Source organism: Symphalangus syndactylus, chromosome 23 (genome assembly GCF_028878055.3).
Source record: "Symphalangus syndactylus isolate Jambi chromosome 23, NHGRI_mSymSyn1-v2.1_pri, whole genome shotgun sequence".
Lineage (NCBI taxonomy): Eukaryota > Metazoa > Chordata > Mammalia > Primates > Hylobatidae > Symphalangus > Symphalangus syndactylus.
In genome coordinates this window covers 13,612,472-13,634,973 of record NC_072445.2, presented here as the reverse complement: position 1 = coordinate 13,634,973, position 22,502 = coordinate 13,612,472, and the positions used below count along the sequence as shown (strand labels likewise).

Genomic DNA, 22,502 nt, shown 5'->3' with positions numbered 1-22,502 from the left:
TGGGGTCCCCTTGGCCAAGAGGGGATCCATTCAGTTGGTTGAGGGGCTTAGGATTTTATTTTTAGTTTATGAATGTCCTGTGATCAGCTATATTCTTCATTGTCAGTGAAAAGATATGATGTTAAATCAAACTACAAAGAAAAGATACGGTTTTCAAGCTACTAGAAAGAGCTTTCGAAATATCTCAATAATGGAGAAAACGTCCATTGCTTTTAGCCCATTTTGTCTAGGTCAACACTAACACAAAAATGTATTGCAGGTTCATGAAACTTTCCCAAGAAACGTATTTCAAGTATTTATATTTTATAACCGAAGAAACTTTTAGAAAATTGTAATCAATCTAAAGAAAATCTACCTTTGAAATTGTTTAAATGCAGAAAGGAGGGGTCACCTTACATACTTTTCCTAAAACTTTACATCTCTCCTTTTCCCTAAACCTTCACCATAAAGAGCTTCAGAGAAAATGTGTTGGGGTGAAAATAAAAGGATATTGAGAACTGACAAACAAGTGAATGTTCTCTTTATTTAAGTGACTTGTGTTGGGACTATGTTTACAACATGTGAAACATATCTAGTTATTTAGAAGATCCTGGTGAACCCCCACCCATTGTCATGAGGCCCACCTGTTCTTGACATTGTTCTAGGTCAAGGTGTCTAGACAGAATGGCCTCTAATCTATATGACCTCAAGTCACCTTTATGTGACTTACTAAAAGGCACCCCTGCCATCTATTGGAAAATTGTTGCAGTATGCTGATTTTGTTAGGAGACTCTTCATTGCCTTATGACAGACACTTGTCGTGATAACTATACAAACCCATGATGTGAATAGCACCCCCTCAGACATGGCGCCATTGTGTAGTGCATGACCTATATCATCATAGGGGACATTTGCAAATAGATAAAAAATAGAAATCACCATGGCAACACTTACATATAACATGAACGTTAGAAACCATGTTCCTTGCAGTAATGCCTGGGAAGTTCCTGTTCAGCAAGTTGATGGTGCTGAAATGTGGAGGTAGCGTGTGGGGTGGGGAGGATTCTTTCATTGATAGCTTCCATTATTGAGAACAAGAGCCTTCCTATTGCTCTTCGTATGTGTTTCAGTCAGTTAAAAAGAGCCTACAAATTCCAGCTACTTGGCCAAATGGAAAAGATTCTCTGTTTACAGAGAAGACACAAAGCTTGCTTCTTCCCCATCATTAAGCAGAGGCCGAGTACACTTAGCAGAACTTTCCACTTAGGTATCCAAGTGAAGACTATCAGTGACTTTTCGCTGGAAATCTAAGTATTTTAGAAACATTTTGTAGGGAAAGCTGTTCATAGGCCTGTTAAAAAAAATCAAATAAATAGTTTGGGGGTTTCCATCTTGGTATTATAATGTTTATTTAAGAAACTCTAATTAAGCCCTCTTTCAAGCCCATGAAAATTATAGTCAGAACCAAGTGGTAGATTAAGGATTCAGGAAATAGCTATTGATTCATGAGGGACAGAGGGAAAGAAAGGGCCAGGAAAGGAAGGAACTTGATGAGAAACTTTTTGTAATGGTCCTTATTTCCTCCAACTTTGAAAAACCATTTCACTGGCAGTAGAACTTAAAACACTCTCATTCCACAACTACCTCTCCCAGGCAATAGACATAGTGCCCAGGGCATGGCTCAGGCTGGGCTCCTATGAGCAAAGGCATGAACATAGATGGGGCTGATGCACTGGCTGCAAGACTTAGTGCAAAAAGGATTTTCAGTGGGGGCAGGCAGGGCAATATGGGAAAGTCCAAAGCATCATGCCCAAGGGATTGGGCAGAAATCAGAAAAGAATCTGAAAACTGGCAAGAAGAGACCCTGATTGGTGAGGGAAGATTGTGTTTCAAAGATTCCAGAAGGATGCCAGAAGTGGACCCTTTTATAGCGTGCCCACAAATGAGCCCTAAGCAGGGGGAAGCCCGTGAAAGAAAACTCTAACCTGCCTTTTTATTTACTTTTCAAAACCTCCATGGTCAAGAAATCAGAAAAAAGTGAGGAACACATGATATTAACGTATAGGGATGGGTTACAAAAGATAGCCAAGAGTTCTACGAAGAAACGCCAAGGGCACGTACAAAGTGTATTTTGTGACAAAGCTGGACAAGCACCTGGAAGTAAATGTAGAAGTGTAATAGTTCTGAAGTAGCTACATTGGAGATCAAAGGCTCTGGGTGATTTAGAAGAAACAAGTAGCTTAGCCAAATATCACTGATGACATTTAACACTTTTTACCTTATGCATGTAATTATCCTATATACATGTAATCCTAAATCAGTGACCCATATAAGGTTATCTAATAAATGAGCATGCTTAGAATTCCATACTTGCTTGTTCTCTGCATCTCCTGTTTCAGTGAAGTAATGGTGAGAGATATAGGTATTAGGTGTCCTTACTATTACTTACATTTTTTGATTCAGTAATGATATAAACCCTATGGATGTTTAGGGAGACCCATAATCCCCAGTTGAGCGTTAGTTATTGTGTGGTTAATGTTGTGTGGCTTAGTATACCCACCAACTGTATGGTCAGGGAGGTAGAAAAGAAACTTGCCCTGGAAAGACAGTCTTTTTAAAATTTTCCGTGACCTTACCTATTAGTAGATATGACTCATCAGTGTCTTCAGGTGTTTTACAAACAAGAAAATTAGTAATTTTACCCTTTGGGCATGAAGTGGAACAGGATGGAAAGTAAAGATAAAAAATCAGAAACCTCCTCTCCACGTGTCTACTAGAAGGGATATTAAAGATGAAGTCAGTGGCTCTCACCCTTATTTTGTTACTTTATCTTCCAATATTACTTAACTTCTCTCACCTATAAGCCCCAGAATCTGTCGGTTTAGGAAGAGTCATTACTTCTGTGTCTCTAGGGATTTAATTTAGCCAAACCTTCTTGAGCACTTCAGAAAAATCAGGGTGGAAATAAAGTTTAAGGAATAAAGGGAGTTTTTAAAAATAGAATACAACTCATCCATTTCAATTCAATTCAATTCAAATGCCTTTCTCTTTTCCAAGCATTTTTAATAAGCTCACTTAAGAGTCTTGTTGAAAAATAAATAAATGACACTTGTTTTCATTAAGAGAAAAGATCTTTTTCCATTTTTGCTGGTGTTGTTGAAGGAAACAAAAAAGAGTCTAAAACTTGGCAAAGGAGGACATTATTAGTGACATATTGGTCACAGATGTGCTGGTAGAGCTACGTTTTCTTCCTACCATTAGGATTTTAAGTGCTCACAAATTACATATGAAAGTCCAGATAACTTTCTTGCAAAAGGGAAAGATGAAAAAAATTATGATACTTGCAAAATCTTCATTTTTTAAGATATTCTAAATAAGTTTTTATAAAAAAGAAAATTAGGCCGGGCGCGGTGGCTCACGCTTGTAATCCCAGCACTTTGGGAGGCCGAGGCGGGCGGATCACGAGGTCAGGAGATCGAGACCACGGTGAAACCCCGTCTCTACTAAAAATACAAAAAATTAGCCAGGCATGGTGGCGGGTGCCTGTAGTCCCAGCTACTCGGAGAGGCTGAGGCAGGAGAATGGCGTGAACCCGGGAGGCGGAGCTTGCAGTGAGCCGAGATCGCGCCACTGCACTCCAGCCTGGGCGACAGAGCGAGACTCCGCCTCAAAAAAAAAAAAAAAAAAAAAAGAAAATTACACATGTCCATCTGCTGGTTTTTCTTTTAAAGGAAAAGTAGTGCTGGATGATGCTAACATTTACTTAGTGTCATCAATTCCAAATGTTTTAAACAAGTGAAGATACCTGAGATACTCTTTGGCAATACTTGTGAATAATAAGATTTCCTTTCCTTAACAATTCTTAAGAAAATCAAGAGGGCAAAATTTAAGAGGTAGAGAGGAACTCTCTTTAGTAACTTTATGACTCAACTCTGTAGGCCTGTGAAGCAGAGTATGAGGAGTTTAGCCAAATTTTGTTCCATTGCAGAAAGTCCTGAAAGGACTTTAGGGAGAGTATTGACAAGCCAACTTTGGAAACAGGATTAGGATTCACCTGGGAGGAAACGGTGTTGGCATCAGGATGCCCGTTAAGGTAGTTGTAATAGAGGAATGTAATTCCAGATCTAAGGCTCCGACTAAAAGGATGTAATGGAAGGAAAGGTATGTTGTAAATGAAAAAGGATCAAGAAACGGATTTGACAGGCATTAAAATAATAATGGCAAGCTAAATCTTTATTATAAGGCTTCTTGAAAATTTTTTATTCACCTTGATGAGAAAACTCAATAGGGGAATAACTCCTAGAAGGATGACAGATGCCTCAGTTTTCATCATGTTTAAGTTGGTAAGTGAACCAGTTTGAAATATCATGTAAATTGAAAGTGATATGAAATTGAACAAAAGAATGAGTTCACTGCCTATGTAAGAAACTGAATCATGACACAGAAAATATGTGGCCTAGGTTCCTGATATGTAAGTAGAAAATTATTATCTGTTTGAATTTTTAATTCAAAAAGAATATGCGTTCTAAGATGATTTAGCGATCTGATTATTACAATGACAGGTGGCTTTAAATCAGGAGCTTGTAATATATTTTTCAGTCTCAAAGCTATTTGATAGTACTGTCAAGGGAATGTCAGTGTTTGATTCTAATCCAGTGCTGTCTGGTATCTTGTGTATTTGCTTTTATAAGTTCAAGACGTCATACTATACAGCTTTTTAAAAGCCTGTAGGGAAGACTTCAAGTTCCTTTCATTCTCAGCAGTACCTTGTTTTCTTGCTTCCCATTTGCCTAGGAAAGTGACAATACTGGAGGATCCTGATCAGAACATTCACCTGAAAAACTTGACTCTCCATCAGGCAACCACAGAGGAAGAAGCTCTGAATTTGCTTTTTTTAGGAGACACCAACCGAATGATTGCAGAGGTAATAAACTTCTCTCTGCAAGCTGTTTCTTCCACATTATAAGATATAGTATCTGAAGCCAAGGCGGAAAAAAAAAGATATAATAGAAGTTTAGGGGCAACAACGACCTTAAAAATAATCTCGTCCAAACCCACATGCAGATAAAGAAGCCCAGATCTTGAGAAGTGAGGAGACTTTCCCAAGGTCACCAGCTAGCTAATGAGCAGGAACAGAAATCTAGACCCCTGGATTATCAATCCACTGCTTTTTCTACTTTAGTGTATCTACCTTTTAGTTTTTATTTTTATATTTCTAAGTTCTATACAAATTTGTTTGTACATTAATGACAATGTATTACATGTCTTAATTATAGGATGTTTTGCATATTTTCTAAAATTTAAAAATACTCAGTCCATTTTTCCTAACCTGAAATCATCCATAGGTTGGCATGTGTTTACATATCCATATATTTTCATTTAGTTAGTGGGTTAATATGTATAAAGTACTTAGAACAATGCATTAAACATAGGGAGTACTCCATGCATTTGCAGCTATTGCTGGCGTATCTGGGAACACCACCATAGTGTGTATATCTCAGTGCAATATTTGAAACATACTTATATTAAAAATTATTCATTGTTAATCTGACATTCAAATTTAACTGAGTTCCTATTTTATCTGAGAATTCTATGCAGGAGCTAGGATTGACCCAGCTTGGTCAGGGGCCCAAATTGCAACTGGTTTCTGATTGCAGATGGAGGATTATGAAGCTCTCATCCAGCTACACTGTGGTGAAGGGAATGGGATGGTGGTGGTGGTGCTGGTGGTGTGGGGACAGTTCCCCAAATGAACAGCTTACTGTTTTCATTGGCATTTTCTTTTTAAACCGCTCTTCCAGAGTTCTGTATTTTACCTTGTCTCTGATAACAAGTATTAGGTAGGGATAGTAAGCTGAAAGGGTAAGTAGTCCAAGAAAAATCTCCGTCAAGGAACCTTTTATTGAGCCCCATGTCTGCCCTCTGGAATGCCCCACCTTAGACGCAAGATAGACCAATGCAAACCAAATCCAGATAGTGAAAGCGTGGTATTGATATCTGTTATTATTTTGGGCCCTTAGTTTTTGGTTTTGTCACAGTTGTTTCCCAGTTTTGCATCAATACTTTTCAATAGACTAGCTAACTTATATAGGTTGAGTTTATGTGCCATATATATGGATTTAAGGGCACTTAAATTATTATTTGAAACAACATTCACATAGTTTTAAATTTCAGAATATTTTGTTTTGCTTTACAATATTTTGTATTTTTGCTCAGTACTCCAATATTTTGCCCATTTGATCATTTGTGATGCTTTTATTTGTCATAATAATCGAAGATTAAGGAATAAAGGTTGAGTAAGAATTAGGGCATGTGATGACAAAGGATTTAGCGTGCTCCACTAAATCCTGTTCCTCCATATATAGTTTAATAAACAGCAAACCAGTAGATACAGAATAGAAATGGGTCCTGTCCACCAATGCTTATGAAAAAGAGAAAAGATAGATTCATAAACTTCTATAAGGAAAACAAGTAGAGGAGCCTGTTGCTGCCTTGATGCTAACTGACTTTCTTTCAGAGGTGATCCATCCCTAGAGAAGTACAGGCCTCATCCTTGCCGATTACTTTCCCTCACCTTCAGTGGGTTATGGAAAGGCCCTTAACCTGTTCCGCCATGACCTGCAGTAGCTTAAAAGCTTGGCCATTTGCTCTTTCGAAGTTATGCATGAACTTTAGCTAACTACATGGTTTCGGGCTGCGGTTTTGCAGTTTTAAGGAACTTCCTTTGTGAAACTTACCTGTCTTATCACCTTACAAAATTCCAAGTCTTTTTTTTTTTTTTTTTTTTAATTTTTTATTTTTTGAGACAGAGTGTGGCTCTGTTGCCTAAGCTGGAGTGCCATGGTGTGTGTGATGGCTCACTGAAACCTCCACCTCCCGGGTTCAAGCCATTCTTGTGCCTCAGCCTCCCAAGTAGCTGGGACTACAGTCATGCGCCACCACACCTGGCTAATTTTTTTGTATTTTTGGTAGAGACAGGGTTTCGCCACGTTAGCCAGGCTGGTCTCGAACTCCTGGCCTCAAGTGGTCTGCCCACCTCGGCCTCCCAAATGCTGGAATTACAGGTGTGAGCTACTGCGCCCAGCCAGAATTCCAGGTCTTTTCCTTTTACTTACTGATGAGTGTTTAATATTATAAATAGCTGAAACCTGAAGAAGTCTAATCCTAATAATGCTGGTTGTGCATTAATTTTTATTTAATTTGTTTATTTTTCCTATGTAAAGCCTGATGTATTTAAAAAACCAAGTCTAATAGGTTTTGGTCGCTTCCGTGCTTGCTTTTATCTTTTCTTTGGTAATAATAATTACCATGTTATAATGAGAGCCTGCTTAGTATGTCTTGCCGTTGTTATTGACATGTTACATATATATTTCTAAATTATTTTAAAAGTATACCCAATATTTAGCACCTTAGTTTATACCTTGAAAGCAATGAAAGCAAATACACAAAAATATAAATGACGAGTAACTGTCAACCCCTAGAAATTCCTTATTATTCACAGTCTTCTAAAAAAGCATGTTTTGGATTACAACCTGTCAGAATGTAATTTGTCGGCACAGAACGAGCTTACCAGGATAAAAAGAACAAACGAATCATTTTTTAAAAAAACAAAGTTCCCAATTTCCCATTTACACAGAGGAATCCAGAAGTTGCCTTGGTAACTAGAAAACATTTGCAAAACAAAGTCTGAATATGTGGGACACAAAGTGGAGTGCTCTTTCCTTTCATGTTCTTTACCCATAGCCAGCATTCTAAGGAAAAGTTATTAAGAGTAGCTTCAGCCTCTTCTTATTTATTCAGAACTCTTAAGTAATTTCAGCAATCCTACCAATGTTTTGAATAAAACTTGATTATGTCCCTAGGATACATTTTTTTTAAGTTGAATTGCTGGGCCAAAGAGAATAAATATTATAAAAGCTGAACTGTGTGTGACCCAGTATCCAAGTCCACCAGTCGCGAGTATAACTTGATACTTTTTTTGTCTTATAGCTGAAATATTTCTATCAAGTCATCAAATCTAACTGAAGAAAGCAGTCTGCATTCCATGATCAGGCCATGCATGGTGCCATAGATAGGACCATTTGCCCCTACCTTGAAGGCATGGTCCTAGCCATGGTCTAGGGCACTCTGTGCCCAAATATGGTCCTATGAAAACCTGTGTTAGAATACCCTGTGATAGTTAAATGGTGCAGTTTCTTGGATTACATTTCGGTTGATGGATTCAGAATCTCTTCCATGTGGAGCCCAGGAATGTGCATTTTAGCATTTTAAATGTGCTCAGGCTAAATTTGGGAGCAGTCTGGGCTTTACCCTTAAGAAAGCTGGTTGAAACCCACTCCCAGAGGGAAAAAAAAACAAGCAGGTCTATATTCTGCACCCTTGTCAACACCACAACATTTGAAAATTCTGCCAATTTGGTAGACAAAAAAAGAAATCTTGTTTTAATTTGCATTTTGATTACCAAATTCTTTTATATCTTTATTGGCCATTTGCATTTCTGTTTTTGTTCATGTCTTCTATTTGTTTCTCTCTTGAAGTGTTAGGGTAGGTCTGATTGATTTGTTGACCCCATGAGGGCTGGAACTTCATCCTGTTCAGCAGTTTGTTGTACTGTGTACTCGCAGCTGTAGGAAGTGAATACTATGTCCGAGTGGTCTAGCATATAATTTCTTATATAGGTATTACCTGGTGTAGTTATTGACCTGGATGGATTCTGGAGCAATAATGTGCTATATCTGGTATAAGACATTTGCTGTGAAACTGCTTGCAGGGGACCTTTGGTGAGAAAGGAACACTCGGTGCCGACGCTGGGAAAGTCTGGGGTGCCCTGGGTGGGCAGCTTGCTTTCTTTCCGCCTAGCTTCATTTCCCACGTAAACGGTCAGGTGACTTCCTCCAGTCAGTGTTGGTTCCACTCTGTGGTTTCTTCACCATCTCCCCCCATCCCCACCAAGTAGTGCTGAAGAGCATGAGCTTTGGAGACCCTCTTTTCTACCCCTGGCTCCACCCTTTGCCAAGTGTGTGTCCTTGGGCAAGTCACTTAACTGGTCTAAACTGTACTTTCTAACCTGTAAAATGGGCATAATAATACCCACCTTCTACATGGAAAGAAACTGAAGGCAACCTCTCGCCAACAGTCAGTGAGGCACTGAGACCCTTAGTCTAACAGCCCTTGAGGAAATGAATGCTGCCAATAACCACTGAATGAGCTTGGGGCAGAGTCTTCCCCATTTGAGGCTTCAGATGAGACTGCAGACCTGGATTTGATACCTTGATGGCAGCCTTGTGAGGGACAGTGAAGCAGAGAAACCAGCTAATTCGTGCCCAGATTCTTGACCCACTATCAAACATGCAAGCCAAGAAGGAAATAGAGAGTTGGCTAGCAAGACAGAAGTCAATCTTTTGTAATGTAATCATGGGAATGACATCCCATCACTGTTACTGTATTGTGTTTATCAGAAGCAAGTCTGTAGATCTATCCCATATTAAAAGGAAAAGAATTACACAAGGGCAGAAATACCAGAAGGGAGAGATTACTGAGAGCCATTTCCTATCACAGTTGGAGAAAGCAATATGTTGGAACCTGGGCATATAGGTGATGGATAGTGAAGAGGTAATTCACTTACATGGTTCAAAAGTTATAAAATAATGAAAAGATCTTCAGTGAGAAGCTACTCAGTGTTGTAGGCGTTAAGTATCTTTTTGTATTTTAAAAAGTTTGAACCATGTAAATATATTAATAAAATGTTTAAATTGAAACGTGAAAATAATAATAATAATACCCACCTTCTAGGGATATAGAAGCAATTGAATTAAATAACATTTGGACAGGCCCTGGAGTTCTTATCTGGCAACTATTTAAAGACAAGACTTTCGTCTTGTTCATCTCTATTCTCTCAGCACCTGGCAACTAGTAGGTCATCAGTTATTGAAAACTGTTTTGTGGAATTCATGAGAGAGGAAGACCTGATGATTTCAGGCAATAAGACCTCCAATCTCAGGCCCAGAATTGAAAGTGATTTTATGGTACACTGTGCCTATTGGTGAGTACTGAGAACATCACAGATGACTTCAACATTTTGTGTGTGTGTGTGATACTTCAAACCTTTTGAAAGAGGTTACTTTCCAAATAATCAGCCTATCAACAAAGTTTATGGGATTTATAAACAATTTCCCCAAGAGCGATTAGAGGTCTTTATACCTAATTCTTTGCTTGAAATAAAAGACATACAGACACTCCCCAACTTACAATTTTTCAGCTTTAAATGGTGTGAAAGTGATATGCATGCAGTAGAAACTGTACTTCAAGTTCTCATACAATGATTCTGTTTTTCACTTTCAGTACAGTCTTCAATAAATTGTATGAGATATTCAACACTTTATTATAAAATAGGGTTTGTGCTAGATGATTTTGCCCAACTGTAGGCTAATATGAGTGTTCTGCGCACATTGAAGGTAGGCTAGGCTAAGGTATGATGTTCAGTGGGTTAAGTGTATTAAATGCATTTTCAACTTATGGTATTTTCCGTTTACGATGGGTTTGTTGGGACATAACCCCGTGTCATAAACCGTGGAGCATCTGTGCTAGATTTATCTGAGTTATGCTGATGTGCTTTGTAAGCTCTCAGGCTTGCACATTAGCAAACTTTTGGAGTAAGTTGTATGACCTTGTGGAAGTGCAAACAGTTGGGAGACAGGGTGTGAGTGGGGGTTAATAGGTTTATGCGAGTTATAGGAACAGCTGTTTTTGGACGTGTTGTCTAATAACATAAGGATAGGGCAGGAAGGAAGGAGTAGCTTTATTGTGTGATTGTGTTTGTTAACACAACTTTAAGCCCCAATCTCCTTGTGTGGTGTGTGTGGAAAACAAGAGGATTTTGGTTTCAATTAGTTCCAAAATCATTAAAGGGTTACTGACTAACACATCCTCACAAATTTTTGTTTGAAAGATATGTTAGTTATATATAATTAGCAAGTTTGTTATAAAATTTGTAAACCTGGTTAGAGCAAAATATACAACAGGCAAACTACATTTTGGCCTTGATCTTCTTACAATAAGAATAGCATGTTTAGCAGGGCGCACTGGCTCTCACCTTTAATCCCAGCTACTCAGGAGGCTGAGGCAGGAGGATTGCTTGAGCCCAGGAGTTTGAGGCCAGCCTGGGCAACATAGTGCGACCCCACCTCAAATAAATAAATAAACAAGAATAGCATTTTCCTCTTATTAGGCCCTGATAAGTAGTAGCTAGAAGCCTTGGTAAAAGATATATTGACAATTCTAACCTCTTTTCTTATCTATTATATATACCTACTAGGTATAGAAGAAAAGAAACTTAAATTTTGAGCACTTACTATATGACAAGCATTTCTTTCTTGTTCTCATATTTTATATATGAGATACATGAGAAATATACAGTGTTCTTTAAATAGCACTTCTGTGTTACAACACAGTTTGCATTCTGCTCTAACCTGATTTAATGGTATTACATGAACCATGAGATTTGTTCTAAAACATCAATTAAAATAAATGAGTGGTATGGAACAGCTATTATTAGAATTTTAAGATTTATATACTCCATACACATTATTAAAAGAATAGTCTTTTGGCTATAAAATTTAGTCCCAGAGTTTCTTCTGATCTTTAAAGTTCTCATCTCGAATTAAACATAGCATATGAAAGTCACTTTTACTCTATTCAGTATTATTGACATTCACCAACAACAGCAACAAAAAATGAAAGAGAGGAGAAAAAAGCCATCTTCAGTGAAACAAGGAAATAGCCATAACCTCAAACTATGAGAAAACCTGCCAAATACTATGAATTTGACTTATGGTGTGAGAGGGTGCTGAGAGCCAACTCATATGTCCTCCAACCTCAAGCAGGATAGAGTTTCCCTTTAAAGAAAGGGTCACAATTCTCAAATGCAAATCCAGTGATCTTTTGGTTAGAGGGATGAGATCTGAAACACAGGCAAGTATGGAGGAAGACGCTGGGAATATTATATAGATATTCATTCTAACTATAGAAGGTGGATCCAAAGAAGAAACCTTAAATACAAGCCATTTTTATGATCAGTGATGTAGGCTCATGCCAAAGAAGATGGCCTTTGGTGAGTGGGGTTCAGGGAGTTTGTTATTTAAGGGACTTAACTGTGAGCCATCCCAGACCTATTCATGTGAAATACTGAGGAAAGTTTATGCTCTTGAGGCTAAAGACATAACAGATGTAATGTAAAAGTATTCAGGATGTAAACCCAATATGAATATTTCCTCACCTATCCTCTAGGCTACTCTTTAGGAAAGGGGTGTTCAAAGATAAAATTATCAGAAAGAAAACATCCCGCAACCTATTTATATATATGGAGTAGGTGTCAGGGCTAAGGAACATACATCTGAAGGCTGATTAAATCAGAGAGCACAGGGCTTGTTCTTCATAATCTTAAGTATGTTATTTAAAGACAATCTTTGTTTTTTAAAAAATAGCTTAATATTATACAAGAGCCCAAAGAAAAAAGGTTATAAGACAAAGAAAAGCAAACTTGAAAAACTTCAGAAAATAAATGAAAGAGAGAAAGCCATTAAAGAGATGAAAGTGCCATTAGAAGCAAATAGAAAGAAGGAAGAAGAAGAAGAGGAAGAGAAGGTACAGGAGAAGGAGGAGGAGGAGGGAAAAAGAAGAGGAAGAAATGTGACTGAAAAATAACTAAGAATATAAAAATTAATGAGAGAAGGTGTATCTAAAGAGAGAGACAAAGGAGCATCCGATTATGCATAGTTAGAAATCCTGAAGAAGAGGAGGGAACAAAGGCAACAGAAAAACGAGAGAAAAGGCCAGGCATGGTGGCTCACGCCTGTAATCCCAGCACTTTGGGAGGCTGACGCGGGTGGATCACCTGAGGCCAGGAGTTTGAGACTAGCCTGGCCAACATGGTGAAACCCTGTCTCTACTAAAAATACAAAAATTAGCTGGTGGTGGCACATACTTGGGAGGCTGAGGTGGGAGAATTGCTTGAACCTGGGAGGTGGAGGTTGCAGTGAGCCGAGATCCTGCCATTGCACTCCAGCCTGGGCGACAGAGCGAGACTCCATCTCAAAAAAAAAAAAAAAAAAAAAAAAAAAACTAGAGAAAAGTTTTCTGAAACTTGGAATTACTTGAATCTGCAGATGAAAAGGACATAACTGAAAAAATTGGAAGAGCTCAAAGAAAAAATTGGAAGAGCTCAATTCCAAGACATCCTCTATTGAAGTTACTGAATTCCAAAGCTAAAGAAAGAGACTTAAGGGCATCTAATCAGAAAATACAAGTCAGCTATGAGTGAAAATAAAATGGGTTGTTATGCCTACCACTGGATATCTGTGCTTCTAGAGTTCTTTCTTCAGCATCTGTACTCTGAGTGACATTGTCCTAAAATTTGTGTCTGTTACTGATCTTCATGTCCAAACTCGAAGACTGCATTGAGTGCTATCCCAATAAAGTTTCACAGTATATATTTTTTTCATTAGAACAAAATCATACAAATGTATATCTAAATTCTCCTTGAAGTGTTATCATTACCTGTGTCTTAGTTGTTTATACACAGGATAGTAAAAGGTAATTTCAGCTTGTCTATAATCCCAAGGTATGTAGTATGGATAAAAAAGACAGTTTGAATAAACTGCTAAAATTCTTAGGATTGTTAGTTCTTTTAGCCCCATAATATTATTATTCCACTTATGTGAATAGTCAGACTTGGACATTTTTAAGCGAAGGCTGAATTTTAATAGGAAGAGAAAAAAGAAAAAAATTCAAACTCAATGTAAAAGATTAAAAATGGACAGAGTAGACAATTATGATAAGTTACTGTTTTGATGGCTAAATTTAGCTTATAATTCTTTTTGCAATCAAGTGAAAAATACAGCAGGGGGTTGGGCAGACATTTTGGGTTATATAATTTTCATTGTTCAGGGAGCAAACCTTAATGCTGGTGGAGGATATGATGCTATCTAGCTCAAGGATGATGTGTAAGAATGATAATTGAATGTAGTTCCAATTAAAGATACCGGCAAAATTCCTTCTCAATTTCCCGTATGTACCACCATTTAGCTGACTTAGATTTTGATATAAATGTGTTTGACTTTGATTTGCCAAATCCTGGAGAAATGACCCTTAGGGAAGTAATCCAAATCCTGACATCCACAGAGGAAACTTCAACAGAACCACTAATTCTGACATTGTTTTCCCAAAATTTTTGAGTCGGCCAATAGATCTTTGAGGATGTGAAAGTCAAAAATCCATCAAATTGATTCCAGACTTGTTAGAAGGGATACACAATAAAACATACTAGACCTATTCTTATCATAAAGGTGAATCATAATTATTAGAACATTCTTATTATATGTTCCAGATTGCTCCAAAGTTTGTTTTTAAATTTTAAATAAAATTGGTGTGTCTAGTCTATTTCTCTTTTACAAAACTACTTTGACAACATGCTGGATAAGAAAAAGACCTAGAATCTTGCAACTGGGGAAAATCATTTTGACTACTTTTCTAAAAGCCAGGTATCTTATAAACAGAAAAGTCAGAAAGAGAAATTAGAAGTTTAGGATCATTAATTCCAGTAGAGGAATATCCACTCAGGAATATTTTGTTGCTAGGCAGTGTGTTCTGAAACAATTCCAGAAAAGTTCAAGGTAGGTGTTTATAGGGTCATGTGCTAAACCACTAGGTTTGGTCAGGTCTCACTTTTCCAGGCTGAGTTAGAGTATATCAAGGGCATAGTGAGCTTCCTAATTCAATTCATTTAATATGGGAAGAACTATATAAAGAATCACTTAACCAATAGGTAATGGATTCAGTAATTCTTCATTAAGGGTGAGGTTTAACCTGAAAGGCTGAGATGACAACCCACAAAACATTTAGAAAACCACGTGGAAGTTGGCATTTTCAGTCTTCAATTCAGATAGAGCAAGTGAGCAGAGGAACAGATCAATTAGAGTATCAGTGTTGAAAGTGTTACCAAACAAGGAGAACTGAAGTGGAAAGCTGAATTCTAGATCCTGTGATTGCTATTGTTGTTCTTAGTTGGTTTGTTTTAAGGAGTCTCAGGCATATACTTTACAATGTTCTGTTCAATCAAAAAGAGATTTCCTTCATTTGATCTATTCTAGATTAGTGGAAATTCCTGTTGAGATACTTTACTCCAAGATAACAAAGTGATTGAAAAAAAGATTTTGGTACACAGGAATGGAATAAAAGGTATAAGTTATGGCAAGAAATAAGTAAGCGTTCAGGTACCCTAGAAAACTTTTAATATGATATACAGAGTTTATTTGAATCATTGAAGGCTGCATTAACTGTCTACATTCATTTTTGAAGTGATTGAAAACATAAGTTTAACTAAAAGCAGAAAAAATTAATTTTACAAACATCCATAAGAGCATATTATGTAAACCTCAAGAAATTATATTTCACTTATTGATTCTTGCCCCCAAATCAGAATTACTATTACTAAAAATGGCCGGACACACACATACACACCCCACAAAAAAAAATGTATCATCATTTATTTTCAAATTTCTCTTTCAGCAGATGAGTATCTCCTGCTGTATACAAAAGGATTATTATTCAATGAGATTTGAGGTTTTTTACCATATGAAATAGCTTCTGAGAGTGGTAGCAGAACCAGTGCCAGGGAGAGCCATACCTTTATGCCTTCTACCAGTAGAAGGGGCCTTACCACCTCTCTCCAGGCCTCAATGCAGGCATTCGATGTTATGTAAAGTGTCCTAACAAAGCAGCATCAACCCCTGCCTCCACAGTCATATTGCTGCTCCAAGCCCCTTCTATATAAACATTTTGAAGCCACCATTGTCTGACAGGGTCATTTTTGAGTCACTTTTTACAATCTGCGCCATTCTGTTTACACTGCCACAAAATGAGCTGGACACCAAACACTCATTTGTAGCCCAGTGGATCACACCACTACTTCACTACGCACTAGAACAAACAGTTCATTACAATAACACTATTTAAACAATGCTCCAAATGGATTTTTTTTACGAACATTTAAAACTCCATTTGCAACAACAATTTTTTGGATTCTTCCAAGGTTTGGATATTAATGACTGTCTATATGCACAAATGTTAAATGTCCTTTCTGAACACAATGGCTAATGCCAATTGGGGATAGTCCCAGAGAATTCACGAAGATAAATGAATTTTGAGTAGGCTTATTTGGGGAGTAGGAAAAGGGTATACTTGAGTGACAAGCTAGAGGACATTCTAGACAGGAGAAAAGGCAATTGAAGATGTAGAGAGTAGTGATTAAGAGCTCTGGAATCACGCACAACAAATAACTGAAGCCCAAGACTGATAGGGAGGTTTGAGTCAATCTAGCTGTTTCAAATAGTTCTAATTTTTAGACTCAAATGAACTATATTCCGTGGACTTAAAAAGCTTGCAGATGTGGTCACAGAATTATTTGAAGATTTTTAGAAATTATGGAGCATGCTGTAGAGATTCCAGAACACAAGAAATGAGCAAGAGTCAACAAATTAACAAACATTTTTAACACTAGTATGTTATGCTAGGCAATGATGCATAAGACACAGTCCCTGTCCTCAAGGAGCTTGAAGTCTGGGAGGGAGGAAGAGGGAAATGGAGAGGCTTTGTAGGAAGTAACCTTTCAGATGAATGGAACTTCAGTGAGAAGTAAAGTTTTGCTACACGGCGATAAGAAAGAGGAAAAATAACTTTCTTTAACCATAGACTGCAGATATGATGACTCTGTAAGGAGTCCGGTGAGCCTAGGTTTTTTAATTTTCACCCCACAAAAGAAAGTCTATTCTCCATTTTCCGAAAAAGAAAACATATATGGAAGGTAACAAGCTAATATTTTTGATACAAGCCCTAAAAAAGAAACTGATAAAGGATTATTAAATAATGGTCAGTAAGCTATTAAGAAAAAGTCAGCATTGATTTTACCTTAAACTAATTTCATTCACTTTTCTGATAGCATTTAAAATTTTATAGATCAAATCAATTCTCTTTTTATGTCTCAAAATATCCTTGGGGATATAAAGAGAAATTGAAGGCATATAAAATACTTGGATTGAAGTCAATTGTAAAATACCTATAACTGTTACCTAACCGGGTGGAGTGCAGAGGTGGTCTTCTGGGAATGTTGTTGGTCTGCCCCACTGCTTCGTGTCTTACACATTGTTTGGATGAGAATATACAAGATATTTTCATTTGTAGATAGCACAAACTTGACAAAAAGACCAAGATCCAATAGATTGTAATGTTGACATAAAAACTAATCAAATGCAGGCATGAAATAAATGTGTGTGTGTGTGTGTGTGTGTGTGTGTCCCAAAGAAATTCCATAGCATGTAAGGGCTGGAGCAAATCCAGTATAGTAACACTTCATGTGATGTGCTATTTACTGGCAATACTAGATTTAGATTGTCCAGGTTCCAGGAAGTAATACATCCAATGTCCTCTGCTGTGGTTAGGCTACTTTTGAAATAATGTATTCAATTCAAGTGCCAGAGTACCATATTTAAAAAGGATTTTGATAAACAGTTGCATAAGGCCCAGTTGAAAGGAATAGAGATATTTAGTCTTAGGGAATATGCTAGTTTAATTCAGGGATGTAGATAGGATTGGCATTAATCAAATATGCCTTTTAACAATACTACTTTGTCTGAGAGGTGGAGGACGATTGGAAGGGACAAGAGTAAATACTGAGACTAGAAGGGAGGGACTGCAGTAACCCAAATGAGGGATAAAGGATATTTGGCTACTGGGGAAGATACAGATAAGTGGAGAGAAATCCAACAGGAGCAGGATGGGTTGGATATCCATCCATGGGACACAGAGGGAGGGAAAGAGATACAGTTGTTTTGGGAACATTATGTACAAGATGCTGGCAAGGCATTTTAATGACAATGATCAGTCAAACTGCTGGACATTCCAATCTGCTATACGGAACAATTAAGGTAAGAGATAAGGATACAGGAGGCATCTGAATAAAGTGAGTATCAACAGTGACATTAATATGACCTTTTACACTTCACAGATCACTTCAGCACTCAGTAACTCAGTTGGTATTTAATATAACTCCCTGCAACGAAGCAGGTCTTAATATGGCATTCTAGAAACATGAAAATCAAAATTACTTCATGTAAATTTGCTTGTAACACTAGTAAGCTTTTAACACTAGTAAGTGACAGAACCAGGACTTGAAACCAGGTTATCTGACACCAAATTCTGAGATTTTTGGTGTGTGATTTTTATTACACTACAGAGCCTATGCAATGAGGATTTGAGCTGTAGAAGGTGAGTTTCCAAGGGGAGGAAATATGGTCACCATAGCTTAGGACACACCTATTTTTAGGGACTGCAAAGAAGAGAGCAGAGGAAAGGAAAAAGCGATGGAGAAGGAGAAAGTGACGGGAGAGTATTTGGCACTAGAAACCAGGTGGTGGGCAAAGGGTGGCGAGCTCCTAGAATGAGGGAATGGCCAGCATTTTCAGCTATTACCTAGAGGATCAGCACGTTCATTGTTAACAACAGATCACTTTCTTTACTGCACATTTTGCTTTTCTCATTTCATGCTCATTCTCATTTCACACATTGTGGCTTTAGATCCTGCCTAGACTGTAAGTTCCTTGAGGGCAACATCCAGGTCTTATTTTCCTTCTTATCTCTTTACTGCCTAACACAGTGATATACATAGGCTAATAGGAAACGTGAAAGCTCTCTGCATGCAGGTGATTAATCATCACTAAAATTTTTCCAAAGGCACAGTCGCTAGTGCCAAAAGCACATTTGTTTAAAATGTGTGCTTAACTTTGAATGAATCTGCCTAAATGGTGCCATCTGTTCTTAGGCAGTTTCAGAAACATTTTAATACAATTTTACCTTTAAAAGGACAAACGTAGGGCCATGCCTAAGAGACATAAAGACATCCTTAAATAAACACAGAGCAGACACCAGCACACCCAATCACACTTAAAAAGCTCCACATAATGTTTTCTGAGGTTTAAGAAATTTTTATCTAAGAGGACACCAACTGCTACTTCATGCAGAAAATATTTATGAGAAGTTACAAAACTGTAAGCACGGACTCCTACAGCATATTACTGCATTTTAATTACAGACTCCAGAATATACAATTTTAGTTTATGTGAATCTCATATTCCTTTGAAATGGGTACACTCTACCAATATTCATTTATGGCTCACATTTTATGGTGGTTTCAGAATATCAGTTTCGAAGCTGAAGACAGCTGTTGAGAAGTCTCCATGTTATTTGTTTATATTGATTGTCAGTTTGACTTTTGTTACAGTATTGTAGGATTTACTGTTGTGCGACTATCACAGTGAAATGAAACCCATGTTTAAGTTCTGCAAATAACTTACAGTCACTTCCAAAACACCTCAACTTAGGTTCTAAATTTGAGTTTGCGGTTTTACATGCACAGTTATTTGCTGATCCACTTTAGCAGGCAAAATCACACACTGGCCAGGTTTGGGCATAGTTATTGTGGCAACAAGTAATGGGTCAAATTTTCATCCTGTTTAACTCACTAGCTACATCATCATCACCAAAACTATGCCAGCATTTTGACATCTGTTTATTTTGCTGGTTGGTGTATATCAACTCTGGTGTATATCGAGAATTTATATTTACGGAAAGATTTTCTGGTTGAATTGCTATACAAATATGTTACCCTGTCTGCACACATGTGCATCCATATTGAAATTCTTTGGTTAAATCTCATTTTGCAAAGGTGGAGATCTGAACATATTTACTCATATGAATACTCATTTGGAATATTTTTAGTTTTTTTTGTTGTTTGAGAGGATGATACTACTAACTTGTCACTTGTGTCTTGAATCAGATTAATTTCTTTCTTGTTCCAAAAAATGTAAAACACAAAAAAGTACAGAGAATAATGTGACCAACATCCATGTTTTCCAATCCAGGATTTGCTTCTAATAATTTTTAACTAAATGAAATAGAATATTGCAGATAAAGCTGAAGTCCCTTTCTTGGCCTTTCATTTCCTTCCCTCACAAACACAACTGCTGTCATTAATTTGCTGTATCCTTCTGGTCCATGTTTTTATACTTAATGACATAAGTTATAGCTTCATGAACAATAGATAATATTGCTTTTTTAATTATGTAAATTCTATCATAGCATTCATATCATTATTTAACTTGCTATTTTTTCTCAGCATTCTATTTTAGAAATCCATTTATGTCAATCTATCCCAAGTTGCTTTATTTTAACATCTCTGTAATTTGAATTATCTCAGTTTACTAATCTTTTCTGCCACAGATGTCTACTTAGGTTGTGTGTCTTGCACCAATTTCTTGCTAACCCTAATAATGTTGCAGTGAATGTCCACATATATATGTCCTTATCGCGTATTGCGCATATATATATATAGATAGATATAGATAAATAGATACACACACACACACACACACACATATGTATACCTGCCCAAGATTTCTCTCTAGGAAATATATCTAGTAGTTTATTGATGGCTGTGGGTTATATGTATTTGGAACTTTGCCACATATTATCAGATTGCTCTCAAAATTTATTCTTAATTTATATTTCCATCAGCAGTACATAAAATTTCCCATTTCCTTATATCGCCAACAACACTTATTTTGTTAGACTTTATTTTTTAAACCTTATGGTTCTAAGTTATGTGGTTCTGATTATGTATAAATTTGAGCATTTTATCAAATATTCATTAACCATTTCCAGATTTCTTCTTTATGAGTTACCTAGTCATATTCTTTGCTTACTTTTTCTCACTGATTTGCAAGAGTTCTTTATTTTATTTATGTATGTATTTATTTATTTATGTATTTATTTTTGAGATGGAGTCTCACTCTGTCACCCATGCTGGGATGCAGTGGCGTTATCTTGGCTCACTGCAACCTCTGCCTCCGGGGTTCAAGGTATTCTCCTGCCTCAGCCTCCCAAGTAGCTGGGATTACTGGCATGCACCACCAATCCTGGCTTGTGTGTGTGTGTGTGTGTGTGTGTGTGTGTGTGTTTAATACACACGGGGTTTCACCATTTTGGTCAGGCTGGTCTCAAACTCCTGACCTCAAGTGATCTATCCACCTCGGCCTCCCAAAGTGTTGGGATTACAGGCGTGAGCCACCGCACCCGGCCGAGTTCTTTATTTATTATTAATGTTTTGTCAGCCATATGTATTGCAAATATCTTCAGTGTTTTAATTTTATGGTGGATTTTATCACACTGAAGTTTTTACATTTTGGATTATCTTGGTCAAATATTTTAAATCAATTTATTTTTGTGTTTTATGTCTTAAAGTATCCATTACCTCCTTGGGTTGATTACAATATGCTTCCACGTTTTATGGTATTGGTGCTAAAGTTGTGTTATTTCACACTTAAAGCTTTAATCTATTCTGGAATTTCTTTGTGTGCATAGTGTAAGGAAGCAATCTAAGTTTATTTTTTTCAAGATGGATAGTTGGTTATTCCAGCACCATTTACTAAATCAGTGCATCCTTTCTTCACTGTGGTATGATGTCACATCTGTCCCATACAGAGCTCCAAGGTGAGCACAGCATGTCTCACTGACCTAGCTGTCTGCTCCTGCACCAGCACCACACCGTTCTAATTACTGTAGCTTTGTGGTATACCTTGATAAATGGCAGGAAAGTCCCCTTTTATTGTTATTCTTTCACAAAATTACTTTTCATTTTTTTGTTTTTATTTTTTGACGGAGCAACTTCAGTAAGGAAGTGTAAACAGCATTACTTTTTATTTTATTTGAAGATTTCTCTCCTGTATGCCATTTAGGATCAGTTTGTCTTTTTCTGTAAACAAAACCTGTAGCATTTTTATTTCAATTGCATTGAATATGTGGGTTAATATATAGACACTTACATATAGATTAATTTTGAGTTTTCCCATCTATGAGATTGTGCATTAATATCCTGCACACCATTTACTCCAGTTTTCTTTGTCCTTTAATATTATCTTACCATTTTTCCTATAAATTACATATGCTTTAGAAAATTCATCCCTTATTATTTCATTGTCTTTCTTGCCATTGTGATAATATTATATTTTCTGATTAATCATTGCTCTGAGTTATTAGAACCTCATTGATTTTATATATTCATCTCACATCCAGCAACCATGCTAAACTTTTTAGTTCTTAGCCATTTGTTTGGAGATGCTCTTGCATTTTCTATGTAGACCACCATATTTTTTTGTACATAATGACATTTTTAATTTCTTCTTTTCCTACTATTATGCCTTCTATTTCTTTTTCTTGTTTATTATATTGTCTAGGGCCTCCACTTTAGTGTTGAGTAGTAGCAGTGATGGTAGATTTCTTTGTCTGTGGCTTTTGTTTACAATTGTGATCATGAATTTTTCTGATACGCACATTCTCACCTCTTTTCCCATGAGATTAACATTAAGCACTTTCAAGCATTAAGCCAAGGTTAATGCAGGGATTATAGACAGGTAATG

The 22,502-nt window shown here is 37.0% G+C and overlaps 1 protein-coding gene across 3 annotated transcripts in view; it reads left to right on the top strand.

The window, feature by feature from the left end:
* KIF6 (kinesin family member 6) overlaps positions 1-22,502 on the top strand; it is a 381,205-nt gene that overhangs the window by 107,185 nt on the left and 251,518 nt on the right. For all 3 annotated transcript variants that reach the window (XM_063632298.1, XM_055263866.2, XM_055263865.2), the window contains exon 6: positions 4,774-4,903. In XM_063632298.1, the coding sequence (XP_063488368.1) occupies positions 4,774-4,903 (130 nt within the window). The remainder of the gene's footprint in view (positions 1-4,773; positions 4,904-22,502) is intronic.